Here is a 15,214-nt window from a genome sequence, read left to right as displayed (position 1 = left end):
ACTCTCAGTACCAGAGTAGAGTTCAGACATCAGATCGATCAGTTTCGGTGGCACCCCACGAAGACCAAGAATCCTCCAGAGGACATCCCGATTCACTGAATCGAACGCTTTACAGAGATCAACATAGGCTGCAAGCAGCCCCTGCCGAAACTCTCGTCTGTGTTCGGTGAGGACACGAAGTGCAAGGATACGGTCAATCGTTGACCTCTTTGGTGTAAAGCCTGACTGCTCTGGACGCTGGTGCTCAAGCAGATGGTGGCAAACCCTATCAAGAATTATCCGAGCAAAGACCTTGCCCAGCACTGAGAGCAGCGTCACCCCTCGGTAGTTTTTGCAGTCTTGGCGATCACCCTTCCCTTTCCAGAGAGGGACAACAAGGCCCCTCTTCCAGTCAGTTGGGATGATGCCTGTGTTCCTGTGAAAAGAAGAGCGGCACAGGTTTCTCTGGGACTGATAGGAAACCTTCCCCACCTTGTTGATTTTGGAAGAGATAGTGAAATGGCAGCAACAGAATGTGTCATTGATGAGGCCAGAGTATACTGGACTGCTCTGCATGGCCAAAAAGGGTTCAGCTGTTTGGATACCCTCAGGCAGCATATGTTTGTCTCTTCAAAATTAGACCTTAGGTCACTGCCAGCAACAGAAGATGCGTTTTACTTCCTTGTTTTAAGAGCATTGTATCAATTGCTTCTGTATAGACGTGCACATCTCAGTGACCGAGCACTTCCCCCAGCCACAACATTTGGCAGAACCCTTATCAATGGAAAACTGGTCCCAATTCTCATGTCTAAGCCAGCCAAGCCAAACATAGACAAAACGGTGTCTTGCATGTGCAAATTATCCAAATGTCTGAAACGATGTTCATGCAAAAAGGCTGCTGTGCCTTGCTGAGTGACATGCATATGCCTTGGTCAGAGAGGTTCATGTGGTGGAGTTGTTTCAGAGAGTGACTCTTCCTCTGAAGAGGATGTTTCATGTCACAATATTGTGTTAATCCATTTCTAATTTTATCTTCCTTAAAACCATGGCATGTAAAAGTATGTTCTTGTTCCTGACCCCATTGATAGTCAAGCATTTCTGAGTTACATAAATCTTTTGTTGTTTGACATATAACCTTGTCAATTGAAGGTAGGTTAAATCACCAATTGTGATATAGGAAATGAACTCCTCTTTAATATGAGGGGTCATTTGTGTATATAGGTTTAGTGGTTATGATTTTAGGACAATATGAATTACCCCTACCCCCATCCTACATCTTCGCTTTTGCCAACATTTTGTTATCAGAGGGGGCTCGCAAAAGTGTTGACTGTGTTGTTGCGCAAGAGTTTCACCATTGCCAACATTGGTTTTCATATACTCAAAGGGTGTCTCTTTATGAAAATCAACACAAAAATTTTATAGCAGACCGGGCAATTTTTTTTTAATTTTGATCGGTTGGCTCCCGGACTAACTAGAAAGGAGGCGGTTACGAGGAGATATGATGGAGATGTTTTAGATGATGAAAGGTGGAGATAAAATAAGTGTAGATGAATTATTCACAGAGTCGACAGTGATAGGACCAGGGGCCGGAGCCTGAAAGTAAAGAAGAGAGTTAAGACGGTAGTAAGGTAGGGGACTTTCACTCAGAGAGTAGTTAATGCATGGAATTGTCTCCCTGGAAAGGTGGTGGCAGCAGAAACAGTAGATAAGTTTAAATTAGAATTGGATAGGTACCTGGAAGTTATGGAGACAGAGAGGTATAGGGATGTTGATAAGACTTTTAAGTAGTTTAAGCATTGACGGGTGTTTGTGTGCATGTGTACGGAGTGCTGTTGGTGGGGGTCTTGTCAAGGGGTGTTGTGTGGTTGATGGTGTTTTTTTTCACCAAGCCTCTGCCCCATCCCATTGGGGGATGAATTTTTGGGAGGAATACATTGGGGGGGGGGGGGACACAAACATGACAAAAAAACGCTCAATTAAAGAAAATGTATGTATGTATGTATGTATGTATGTATGTATGTATGTATGTTGCATTTTCTTCTTTGGATCTTGGGTTGATAAATGAGTGTGGTGTTGATGTGGTGCAGGCATGATGTGCTGAATGGCCTCCACCTGTGTTTAATTTCCTCATGTTTCCTTGTCCTTGGCAGGTGGTAAAGCAAGCCACTTTCTAACGGAACGTGCCCAAAAATGGTTGCTGTAATCGGATAAAATGACTGGTGGCTACTTCTTCGTTTTCACTGTCACAGAGGACGATATAAAAACGTGTGGTTCTGTAACGTACTGGATAGACAGGGACGAAGGCTCTGAAGTGGGTACAACAGGTTTCATCCAGAAACGGGCACAGAACTGCACCACACAGCATCGGAACAAGGGTGGGTCACATGACTGCTTAACCACACCGCGGTGCAGCCATGTATACATGCATTATCGTATATTACTAATTCATCTCATCCTCCCTCCCCCTTATTTTTTTTAAAATCAAGACACTCAGGAGGCTTACAGACACGAGCTGATCTCAGAATCTAAGGGCTAGTGGAGGTCTGTCCTTGCCGGAGACTGCTGTGGGTTTCTCAATAAGAGGAATAGGGTCAGGAAGGAGTTCAGGTACATTGATGGGTGAAAAGTTTTGACAAAAGCACTTGAGCCAGTTCAATGTTTCGCTCCCCATGACGTAACCTGAGTTGGTCAACATGTTTATGTATGCATCTACCATCACACAACTTCACAAGAAACATCATTTCACCGATGTTATCGATAATGATGCCCGATAACCACTTGGTTCCACATCCGGAGTTCAATATGTATACAGGATCATTGATCTGGAAGTTGCGGTATACAGACGTTTGGTCATGATTACGTTTCTGTTGATACTTGTTATTATCAACCTCTACCGTTACATCCAGGTGCACTAATGATAACCGTGTTGTTAACTCACGACCCATCAGAAGCTTGGCAGGTGAGCGACCGGTGGTTTGATGTGGTCTGGTTCTGGTAGTTGAGCAACACACGAGCTAGACGAGATTGAATGGAGCCTTCCTTGACGTGGCTTAGACCATTCTTGATCTGAACAGCACGTTCGGCTTAACCAGTACTGGCAGGTTTGGCGGGGGCGGATGTGTCGTGCTTAATGCCATTAATTTTACAAAAGTTCTGAAACTCTGAACTCGTAAATGACGATCCATTATCTAATACAATGGAGCTTGTTATACCATGTTGTGTGAACATGGTACGTAGAGCTTCAATTGTTACATTAGAGGATGAGGATGGCACCACGAGAGCTTCAATCCATTTGGAGTGGGCATCAACTACAATAAGGAAAATCTTCCTTTGAAAAGGACCAGCATGGTCAATGTGTAGTCTGGACCATGACTTTGATTGCCATGACCACATGGCCAATGGAGACTCTGACGGTGTTTTGGCATGGGCTGACAAGTATAACAATGGCGTGCACTGGACTCGATGTCACTGTCCAAACCAGGCCACCAAACATGGGCTCAGGCAACAGCCTCCATGGTGACGATGCCTGGATGAGCATTGTGGAGTTCACTGATCATTTTCCCACGGAGTTTTGGCGGAATTATCACTCGGCTACCCCAAAGCAGGCATTCTACATCAAGAGAGCCCATCCTTCCGGATGACGTACGGTTTCCCCCATTCCGGAAGTGATGCCCAATCACCTGACATAACAGCGTTTCATTTGTGACAAATCTGGATTGCTACGGGCAGCACAAGAAATCTGCTTAGCGGTTACAGGCGCCTCATCATGAATGACAATGCCCATGAGGTGAATGATATCACCAGATTGTGGAGGTTCTGGGATAGTTATGGGAAGCGGCAAGCGACTGAGCGCGTTTGCAGTCATTTCCTTACCTGGGCGGTAAACCAATGGATAGTCATAACCGGCAAGGGTCAACACCCAACGTTGCACATGACCAGATGATGTGAGCAGAATGGCTCTGGTTTTCTCCCAGGAGACCCCACAAGGGTTTGTGATCAGTCTCGATGGTAATATGTCTCCCAAAGACATATTGATTAATCTTTAAAGTACCCCAGACACACGCTAACACCTCTCGTTCTACTTGAGCAGAGCGACATTCAGTCTCAGATTGGGTTCGTGATGGACATGCAATAGACTCAAGATTACCGGTTCCATTTGTTTGCAACAATGAACACCCAATGCCATATGAAGAGCTATCACAACTGAGAACAAGTTCCCTGGATGTGTCGTGATGGACAAGTAACGGTGAGGAGGACAGCATGGTTTTAGCGGCCTTAAACGCTCTTGTTTGGGCAGCTTCCAATTTCCAGACAACGCCTTTCTCGAGGAGAAGATGCAGAGGCTCGACGATTGTGCTTAGTTGAGGCAGGAAATTACCAGAGAAGGTCAACACACCCAGGAATGAATGAAGTTCTGAAATGTTTTGTGGCATTGGTGCATTAGCAATTGCTTCAACTTTGCTCGGAAAGGGCAAAATGCCTTGACAGCAGACTTGATGATCCAGGTATTCAACTTTGCGTGCCATAAAGGTACACTTCTCACACCTTAGGCACAACCCAGCTTGTGACAGCCGATTGAGGACTTCGTTTAGGTTCTCGAGGTGTTCATGTTGTGACCTGCCAATCACTAGTATGTCATCCTGAAATACGACTGTCTTTGGTACAGTTTTCAATAATGGTTCCATCTTGTGTTGAAAGATTGGTGCAGTAGAGCGTATGTCAAATGGGAATCTGTTGTACATGTTGAGTCATCGATGAGTGTTGATGCATGTATAGGGCTTGGAATGATCATCCAGTTCGATTTGAGCATAGGCATTGGTCAAGTCAAGCTCAATGAATGTCTGGCCACCCATGAGAGTGGTGAACGGATCCTCTGCTTTTGGCAAAGGGTAGCCATCCAGCCTTGAAAAGCGGGTGATCGCCGTTTTGTCAGGTCAGGTCAGGTCAGGTATGGGAGCATGTGCCAGAACAGCGCGTCGCTGCGTCCACTTTCCGCCGGTACTCCAGGGGCCTCCGTCTGGCCATCCCCCAGGCAGATGCCAGGCCCATCCCCATCTCCTTGAGATGATGGTCAACCTGTTGCAACCATGAGGCATGTGGTCGACCCACTGGCCTCCTCCACTCATGAGACTCCGTCGCTGAGAGAATCTGGTGAGCAGGATCAGAGTCAGGAAAACGAGCCACATGTCACCCCTCGGTAGTTGTTGCAGTCTTGGCGATCACCCTTCCCTTTCCAGAGAGGGACAACAAGGCCCCTCTTCCAGTCAGTTGGGATGATGCCTGTGTTCCAGGCAGAGCACAAAACTGCATGCAACGACACGAGTGCAGCATTTCCACCAGCCTTGAGAAGTTCGGCATGGATGTCACAGATCCCTGGAGCTTTGCCCCGTTTCAACTGGTTCACCGCAGCCCGTGTTTCCACAAGCGTAGGTGGACCACAGTTGATTCGAGGGTCAGCAACAGGGATTGTAACACCCTTGACGTCCAACTCGACAGTTGGGGGATCAGCCTGGTACAACCGCTCAAAGTAACCGGCCCAGCGGGCCTTCACTTCAGACTCCTCTGTCAAGAGCCTACCACTCTCTACTCGAACTGTAGTGCTCCGAGGGATGGGCTTGGTGGCAGGATTTGCACTCCGGCCACCGTAAGCCACGGTGCCACGCCGTTTTGTAGTCCCCACAAATGCGCACTCTTCCATCTGCTTTGAGTATTGGAACGAGAGGTGCTGCCCAGTCAGAGTACTTGACTGGTGAGATGATGCACTCACTCTGCAGGTGGTCAACTTCACTCTCGATCATTGATCGCATCATGTTAGGCACAGGTCGAGCCTTATGGAACAATGGCTGAGCATCTGCAGAAACATGAATCCTCACTTTGGGCCTTGCAAAGGTGCCAACACCATTCCTGAACAGGTAAGAGAACTTGTTGAGCACGGTATCGTATCTCGCATCAGAGTCGGAGACTCTGTTTACGTCACCACAATTAAGTCTGATTATTCATAACCAATCTCGGCCGAAGAGGGTTGGTCCTTCTCCATGCACTATCAGCAGTGGAAGGACATGAGTGGTTTCCATATCCTACAGTTACGTGAGCTGAGCCAACTACAGGAACCACCTCCTTGGTGTATGTTCTCAAGTCCGGAGATACAGGCCGGAGTGCAGGAGCCTTTCTCGGAGGGTAGATGGAGGTGAACTTGCTCTCACTCATAATTGATCTGGAAGCGCCGGTATCAACTTCCATCCTCACCGGGATCTTATTCATTGTTACATAAACTATAATTGGAGCATCGAAGCTCTTTGTTCCAACAGAGAAAACCTCATAAAGTTCCTCACTTGACTCTCAGCTGCAGGCTGTGCTCTCTGACCTATTGTCCGCTGCATCAAGTTTCACCCCAATGTGATAAAGCAGGAGACAAGTTCTTCGACTTGGATCGAGAACGACGACACTTCAAGTGTCCCATGTCCTTACCGCATTTGTCACAGGTATGATTCCTATACCGACATTGGAACGTTTGATGATAACTACCACAATGCCAACAAGTTACCCCAACCTTCTGAGTCGATTCAGAAATGTCAGGAGGTGGAGGTGAATTTGGTGGCTTGCTAAAACACTTTTGCTTGTAGCCAAAGGTTACCTTGTTAACCGATGGGTCCTGCTGGATAACTTTTGACTTGTTAAAAATAATACGCAGGCTCTTGGCAGTTTACATACACGCAGTGGCTATTTCAATGACTTTAGCCAAATTGGGGTCAGATTCAGTCAGGAGTTTCTGCAGAATTGAGTCGTTATTGATGCCTATTATAAAGGAATCACCGAACATCTCTTCGAGTTTATTTGTAAACTCGCAATGTTCGGCGAGTCAGCGTAAATCGGCCACGAACTCGGATGCTGACTGACCATTTTGATGATGGTGGGTGTAAAATCTATATCTTGAGACGATCTTACCTGGTTTAGGGTGATAGTCTTTTCCTTGATTGACGAGCTCTTCATACGACTTGTCAGAATGTTTAGCTGGGGCAAGATCTTTGACGAGACTGTACGTCGGGGCGCCGCTTTCTTTGTAACTGTGAGGGGGGGGGCGTGCATTAGTATGTCTAATGATGTAAAATGTGGGTGTTGGCATATCTGGTGACGTCGAAGAGTGCCCTTCTAGATTTTACGTTTTCACTCTTTAGAGTTTTGACCTTTACACCCTATGGACCCATTGATCATTTAGACTCCTTTACTCTTTCGACCCAATAACCTTTTTATTTTTTATTTTATATACATAGTCGAGGTGCTCGTGGAAGAGCTTGTACAGTGAACGGATCAGGATGTAACAGACGGAAACATGATGAAAAACATGCATGCATGGGGTGGACAAAATGGATACAGAAGGAAACTCCAAGGAGAGAAAACTGGAAAGTTGTAAGGAGGAGGGATTTGGAGGGGGAGGTGTTAACGAGGGTAGAAAAGATCATGGTTTTGGATTGGGGGACGATCTGAGATGGTGATGAACTGCTGTCTTGATGAAGACCTGGAGGAAAGAATGAGATTGAAGAAAATGTGCAAGATGATTCCACAGGTGGGGAAAACGAGGAAGAAATGAGTGGAGGTGAGCAGTGATCCTGGATTTAGGTAGTTTCAGCAGAAGGGAGTTGCTGTGGACCGTGTAAGTCCTACAGAAACCTGTGGGGGGGGGGGGGATAAAGCACGGAACAAGTAGAGGGTGCAAGACCAGAAAGGAGACGGTGGAAGACGGAGAGACCACTGACCTATTTGTATCGGGAAGTGATAAACCCATGGACTCAGCTTCATCACAGGAGATTCCAATAATCTGAAAGGCTTTGGTTTCCATGGCGCCAAGCTGAGCAAGGTGTGAGGCAGGGGAGCCAGCCCAGAGGACCCCTTAAGACCTTTACACCATTTAGACCCCTTGACCCTAAGACCTTTAGACCCTCCTTTGACATTTTAGACCCTAGCTACAATGGAAAAAAACCCTTTAAGACCATTGTAGGGTGTTTGGACCCCATCAACCACTTTGACACTTTCGACCTTTACACCCTTTACACCCCTTAGACAGCTTAGATACTTCAGAACCATTTGACACACAACGCACAAACATCTGTGGAGTCTTTGACAATACACAGACAATACTTTTTCACCAAGTAATGCACAATCTCCACCGGGTTTTAGGTTGTATTCGGAGGGGGATCAATTATAAATCAAAAGAGGTGGTGTTAACATTGTACAGGAATTTAGTGAGGGCCACTTCCAGAATATTGTGTACAGTTCTGGTCACCACAGTTCCGGAAGGACATAAATGCCACAGAGAGGGTTCAGCCCAAGGCTCCGAGATTGATTCCGGGTCTAGTGAGACTCAGCTATGAGGAGCAGCTGAAGGAGACAGGGCTTTATACACTTAGTCCGGGAGCCAACCTGTGTACGAGGCTGTTTTAGGGTTGGACCTTACAGCCTCTGCTATAAAATTTTACACCCCCAGGATGTTTAGATATATGTTTGCAGTTCATGAAAACCAATGTTGGCAATTCATAAGCTCTTGCGAAAAATTTTGGCGGCCGTTTTTGTTTGAGGAAGATTTGAAAAATTTGATAAAACAGCAATTGTCAATAAAATTTCTAAAAAAATTAAAAAATCACATTCATGAAAAATAAATGTGAACTAAATGTAAGAATTCAATCAGTGCATTGTAAAATGACAAAAAAAAATTGCCTTTGTGAAAGTAAACCTCGTAAAAGTACATAATTTTGTGAAAAATGCCTTAAAAATAACGTTTTTGAAGATGGCCTTTAGAACTTTTCTTATCATAGGCAGATGCTGCATTAGAATACTAATTTCTCTTAATGTGATATGAACATGGTATCCATGGCTAATTAAAACAGCAAATTTGATTGAGTTCTATCAATTTTTAAAGAGAAAATTAACATTTTTGTCAACCAAAGTTACCCCTACCCCCAAAATCCTCTTACTCTATTGAACACAGTTCGGTTAAGGTTTGCTGGATCCAGGTTGGGTACTTCACAGTTCACTCTTCCAAAGGAAAATTCAATGGTGTTTGGAGTGACATGGCCCTGGAGCAGACATACAACAATGAAGGGAAGACATCTCTGTTCAAACGCATATCTCAGGCACCAGCTGCTCGAGATAAATATGTGAAAACAGCACCATTTCTCACAGCTGTATCAGAGAACATAAAGTCTATGGCTAATCTAGGCCAACAGGAATCTACTCATCATGGAGAAACACAGAAGCAGGCAACAGAAGAACATATGCATGTTGAGGAGATCAAGAAAGTGATATGCCAGCAGATGATAAACCCATTCCAGTGTAACAACCAAGTGGTTCTGCTCAATAGAGCAACTAGTGAGAAGGCTGCTTCAAAAGACTTGGTCCATGCTCAAGCTAAGGGCATGGAAGCCATTATGAAAGCAGAAGAGGTGGTCTATATTAAGATTGAACCACTGAAGCTGGTAACTTTCTCCTCACAGAAGAAATCAAAACCATCAAGGAAACAGAGTTTAATCAGGATCTATCAAGATGAGACTGCAACTACACGTGTGCTGTGTTTCTATCGAGATGCCGACCCAGTCACAAGACAGATTGCATTTTCCCATGAGTGGACAGACTATCCATCATCCCTGTTTGAGGTTGATCCACGCTTAGCACAGGGGGTTGTAATGCGCAAAGGCAACGAGTCTGATTTCGTGGCAGTGCTAATTGCTGAAGCTGAGCAGGATGTTGTTTTACAGCTGCCATCATTACCACAGAGTGACCTATACACAGTTTATCTGGTAGACACAATGGCATTTGTAAATAAATACCAAAAATGGGTGCGAAAACATTTGGTGAACTTCCCCAGCTGTATCTTCGCAAGCAGGTGTATCCTGCAGTTGAAACCTGAAATGTGCAACTGTGTCAACATCATTGGTGATCAGTATGATTTTGATGATAGCCATACTTTGAAGGGTGATGAGCAGCAGAGGAGAAACCAGACAGACCAGGCAAGACAATTCTCACCATCCAAGAGTCTAGAAATTCCGGACTGGAATTTATTCATGAAGAATCCAAGAAATAAAGGAAATCTTCAGAACTTCATTGGCACTTCCCTTTGTGAGAGTCCTGAAGCTATTCCGGATGGAGTGACCATCATTCTTGGTGGTATGATGGAAAACAAAGGTCACACTCTTTCCATCACATCAGCATCAAGTTCAGTTCTGGACTTACCTTGTGAAGAACATGAAGAGGCAGACACAAGGATTATTGCTCATCTTGCGTATTGTGTGGAATATCTTGATCACCATCGAGCTGTTGTGCATGCAACAGATACAGACATAATTATGCTGTGTATATATCACTTCTGCTGCTTGAACACATTGCAAGAACTCTGGATACAACGGCAGAATCAATACCTACCTATTCATGAGCTGGTAGAAGTGTTGAGCAAGAAGTACCAGAAAATCCTCTTGATGTCGCAGCTACACTTCTGTGCACATATGTGTTGTGTGGATGTGACACAGTGAGCTACCCATTCAGAAGGGGAAAAGAAGAGGTCAGGTCAGGTATGGGAGCATGTGCCAGAACAGCGCGTCGCTGCGTCCACTTTCCGCCGGTACTCCAGGGGCCTCCGTCTGGCCATCCCCCAGGCAGATGCCAGGCCCATCCCCATCTCCTTGAGATGATGGTCAACCTGCTGCAACCATGAGGCACGTGGTCGGCCCACTGGCCTCCCACTCATGAGACTCCTCGCTGAGAGAATCTGGTGAGCAGGATCAGCGTCAGGAAAACGAGCCACATGTCCATACAGCCGCAGCTGACGCTCACGGACTATGCAGGTAACAAATCTCATCCGAGTCTCTCTCAGCAACCGCTCGTTGGACACAAAATCCGACCAGCGATAGCCAAGGATTCTCCGAAGAGACCTGGTACCAAAGGAATTAAGTCTCCGTCTCAGATCCTTGGTCAAAGTCCAAGTCTCGCACCCATAGAGCAAGACTGGAAGTACCAAGGACCTGAAGACTCAGACTTTCGTCCTCCCGCACAGGTACCGGCAGCGCCACACCCCATGATCCAGTGAATCCATGACTCCCCAGGCCCGACCCAGACGTCTATTGACCTCCGGCTCACAACCTGCGGAGACATGAATATCACTGCCAAGGTAAGTGAATCTCTCCACGACCTCAACATCCTCACCACAAACAGACACAGACAGGACAGCAGCATCCAAGATGTCACCGAAAGCCTGGATCTTAGTTTTGACCCAAGAAATCCGTAATCCCAACGGCTCCGACTCCTCATTCAGCACCTCGAGGGCCCCCAAGAGGATGTCTAAAGTCTCCGCAAAGATGGCTGCATCATCTGCAAAATCAAGGTCTGAGATCTTGACATTGCCAAACGATGCACCGCAACTTGATCTCTCTGACATCCTCCCTAGAATCCAGTCCATACAAGTGCTGAAAAGTGTGGGGCCAAGTACACATCCCTGACGAACTCCAGTAACAACTGGAAATAAGTCAGAGATGGTACCACCACACTTCACAGCACTCTCAGTACCAGAGTAGAGTTCAGACATCAGATCGATCAGTTTCGGTGGCACCCCACGAAGACCAAGAATCCTCCAGAGGACATCCCGATTCACTGAATCGAACGCTTTACAGAGATCAACATAGGCTGCAAGCAGCCCCTGCCGAAACTCTCGTCTGTGTTCGGTGAGGACACGAAGTGCAAGGATACGGTCAATCGTTGACCTCTTTGGTGTAAAGCCTGACTGCTCTGGACGCTGGTGCTCAAGCAGATGGTGGCAAACCCTATCAAGAATTATCCGAGCAAAGACCTTGCCCGGCACTGAGAGCAGCGTCACCCCTCGGTAGTTTTTGCAGTCTTGGCGATCACCCTTCCCTTTCCAGAGAGGGACAACAAGGCCCCTCTTCCAGTCAGTTGGGATGATGCCTGTGTTCCTGTGAAAAGAAGAGCGGCACAGGTTTCTCTGGGACTGATAGGAAACCTTCCCCACCTTGTTGATTTTGGAAGAGATAGTGAAATGGCAGCAACAGAATGTGTCATTGATGAGGCCAGAGTATACTGGACTGCTCTGCATGGCCAAAAAGGGTTCAGCTGTTTGGATACCCTCAGGCAGCATATGTTTGTCTCTTCAAAATTAGACCTTAGGTCACTGCCAGCAACAGAAGATGCGTTTTACTTCCTTGTTTTAAGAGCATTGTATCAATTGCTTCTGTATAGACGTGCACATCTCAGTGACCGAGCACTTCCCCCAGCCACAACATTTGGCAGAACCCTTATCAATGGAAAACTGGTCCCAATTCTCATGTCTAAGCCAGCCAAGCCAAACATAGACAAAACGGTGTCTTGCATGTGCAAATTATCCAAATGTCTGAAACGATGTTCATGCAAAAAGGCTGCTGTGCCTTGCTGAGTGACATGCATATGCCTTGGTCAGAGAGGTTCATGTGGTGGAGTTGTTTCAGAGAGTGACTCTTCCTCTGAAGAGGATGTTTCATGTCACAATATTGTGTTAATCCATTTCTAATTTTATCTTCCTTAAAACCATGGCATGTAAAAGTATGTTCTTGTTCCTGACCCCATTGATAGTCAAGCATTTCTGAGTTACATAAATCTTTTGTTGTTTGACATATAACCTTGTCAATTGAAGGTAGGTTAAATCACCAATTGTGATATAGGAAATGAACTCCTCTTTAATATGAGGGGTCATTTGTGTATATAGGTTTAGTGGTTATGATTTTAGGACAATATGAATTACCCCTACCCCCATCCTACATCTTCGCTTTTGCCAACATTTTGTTATCAGAGGGGGCTCGCAAAAGTGTTGACTGTGTTGTTGCGCAAGAGTTTCACCATTGCCAACATTGGTTTTCATATACTCAAAGGGTGTCTCTTTATGAAAATCAACACAAAAATTTTATAGCAGACCGGGCAATTTTTTTTTAATTTTGATCGGTTGGCTCCCGGTCTAACTAGAAAGGAGGCGGTTACGAGGAGATATGATGGAGATGTTTTAGATGATGAAAGGTGGAGATAAAATAAGTGTAGATGAATTATTCACAGAGTCGACAGTGATAGGACCAGGGGCCGGAGCCTGAAAGTAAAGAAGAGAGTTAAGAAGAGGTAGTAAGGTAGGGGACTTTCACTCAGAGAGTAGTTAATGCATGGAATTGTCTCCCTGGAAAAGTGGTGGCAGCAGAAACAGTAGATAAGTTTAAATTAGAATTGGATAGGTACCTGGAAGTTATGGAGACAGAGAGATATAGGGATGTTGATAAGACTTTTAAGTAGTTTAAGCATTGACGGGTGTTTGTGTGCATGTGTACGGAGTGCTGTTGGTGGGGGTCTTGTCAAGGGGTGTTGTGTGGTTGATGGTGTTTTTTTTCACCAAGCCTCTGCCCCATCCCATTGGGGGATGAATTTTTGGGAGGAATACATTGGGGGGGGGGGGACACAAACATGACAAAAAAACGCTCAATTAAAGAAAATGTATGTATGTATGTATGTATGTATGTATGTATGTATGTATGCATGTTGCATTTTCTTCTTTGGATCTTGGGTTGATAAATGAGTGTGGTGTTGATGTGGTGCAGGCATGATGTGCTGAATGGCCTCCACCTGTGTTTAATTTCCTCATGTTTCCTTGTCCTTGGCAGGTGGTAAAGCAAGCCACTTTCTAACGGAACGTGCCCAAAAATGGTTGCTGTAATCGGATAAAATGACTGGTGGCTACTTCTTCGTTTTCACTGTCACAGAGGACGATATAAAAACGTGTGGTTCTGTAACGTACTGGATAGACAGGGACGAAGGCTCTGAAGTGGGTACAACAGGTTTCATCCAGAAACGGGCACAGAACTGCACCACACAGCATCGGAACAAGGGTGGGTCACATGACTGCTTAACCACACCGCGGTGCAGCCATGTATACATGCATTATCGTATATTACTAATTCATCTCATCCTCCCTCCCCCTTATTTTTTTTAAAATCAAGACACTCAGGAGGCTTACAGACACGAGCTGATCTCAGAATCTAAGGGCTAGTGGAGGTCTGTCCTTGCCGGAGACTGCTGTGGGTTTCTCAATAAGAGGAATAGGGTCAGGAAGGAGTTCAGGTACATTGATGGGTGAAAAGTTTTGACAAAAGCACTTGAGCCAGTTCAATGTTTCGCTCCCCATGACGTAACCCGAGTTGGTCAACATGTTTACGTATGCATCTACCATCACACAACTTCACAAGAAACATCATTTCACCGATGTTATCGATAATGATGCCCGATAACCACTTGGTTCCACATCCGGAGTTCAATATGTATACAGGATCATTGATCTGGAAGTTGCGGTATACAGACGTTTGGTCATGATTACGTTTCTGTTGATACTTGTTATTATCAACCTCTACCGTTACATCCAGGTGCACTAATGATAACCGTGTTGTTAACTCACGACCCATCAGAAGCTTGGCAGGTGAGCGACCGGTGGTTTGATGTGGTCTGGTCCTGGTAGTTGAGCAACACACGAGCTAGACGAGATTGAATGGAGCCTTCCTTGACGTGGCTTAGACCATTCTTGATCTGAACAGCACGTTCGGCTTAACCAGTACTGGCAGGTTTGGCGGGGGCGGATGTGTCGTGCTTAATGCCATTAATTTTACAAAAGTTCTGAAACTCTGAACTCGTAAATGACGATCCATTATCTAATACAATGGAGCTTGTTATACCATGTTGTGTGAACATGGTACGTAGAGCTTCAATTGTTACATTAGAGGATGAGGATGGCACCAGGAGAGCTTCAATCCATTTGGAGTGGGCATCAACTACAATAAGGAAAATCTTCCTTTGAAAAGGACCAGCATGGTCAATGTGTAGTCTGGACCATGACTTTGATTGCCATGACCACATGGCCAATGGAGACTCTGACGGTGTTTTGGCATGGGCTGACAAGTATAACAATGGCGTGCACTGGACTCGATGTCACTGTCCAAACCAGGCCACCAAACATGGGCTCAGGCAACAGCCTCCATGGTGACGATGCCTGGATGAGCATTGTGGAGTTCACTGATCATTTTCCCACGGAGTTTTGGCGGAATTATCACTCGGCTACCCCAAAGCAGGCATTCTACATCAAGAGAGCCCATCCTTCCGGATGACGTACGGTTTCCCCCATTCCGGAAGTGATGCCCAATCACCTGACATAACAGCGTTTCATTTGTGACAAATC

The 15,214-nt window shown here is 45.7% G+C and overlaps 1 protein-coding gene across 4 annotated transcripts in view; it reads right to left on the bottom strand.

Annotated features, from left to right (window-relative positions):
* Positions 1 to 15,214, bottom strand: part of EXD2 (exonuclease 3'-5' domain containing 2) — a 108,997-nt gene that overhangs the window by 77,240 nt on the left and 16,543 nt on the right. The window contains exon 1 of one of the 4 annotated variants that reach the window (XM_085857613.1): positions 6,925 to 7,039. The exons of 2 other annotated variants lie outside the window; for them this stretch is intronic. Coding sequence is in view for 1 of the 2 variants with exons in the window: in XM_085857616.1 (XP_085713742.1) it covers positions 6,925 to 6,969 (45 nt within the window). In the remaining variant the exon portion in view is untranslated. Of the gene's footprint in view, positions 1 to 6,924; positions 7,040 to 15,214 lie in introns of those variants that run through there. One more of the 4 variants, XM_085857616.1, reaches the window with a different exon arrangement.

The sequence above is a fragment of the Eptatretus burgeri genome, chromosome 15 (assembly GCF_056783735.1).
Source record: "Eptatretus burgeri isolate ZD-2024b chromosome 15, Ebu_testis_v1, whole genome shotgun sequence".
NCBI lineage: Eukaryota > Metazoa > Chordata > Myxini > Myxiniformes > Myxinidae > Eptatretus > Eptatretus burgeri.
The sequence above is the reverse complement of the archived record's forward strand: the minus strand, read 5'-3'. Positions and strand labels throughout refer to the sequence as shown.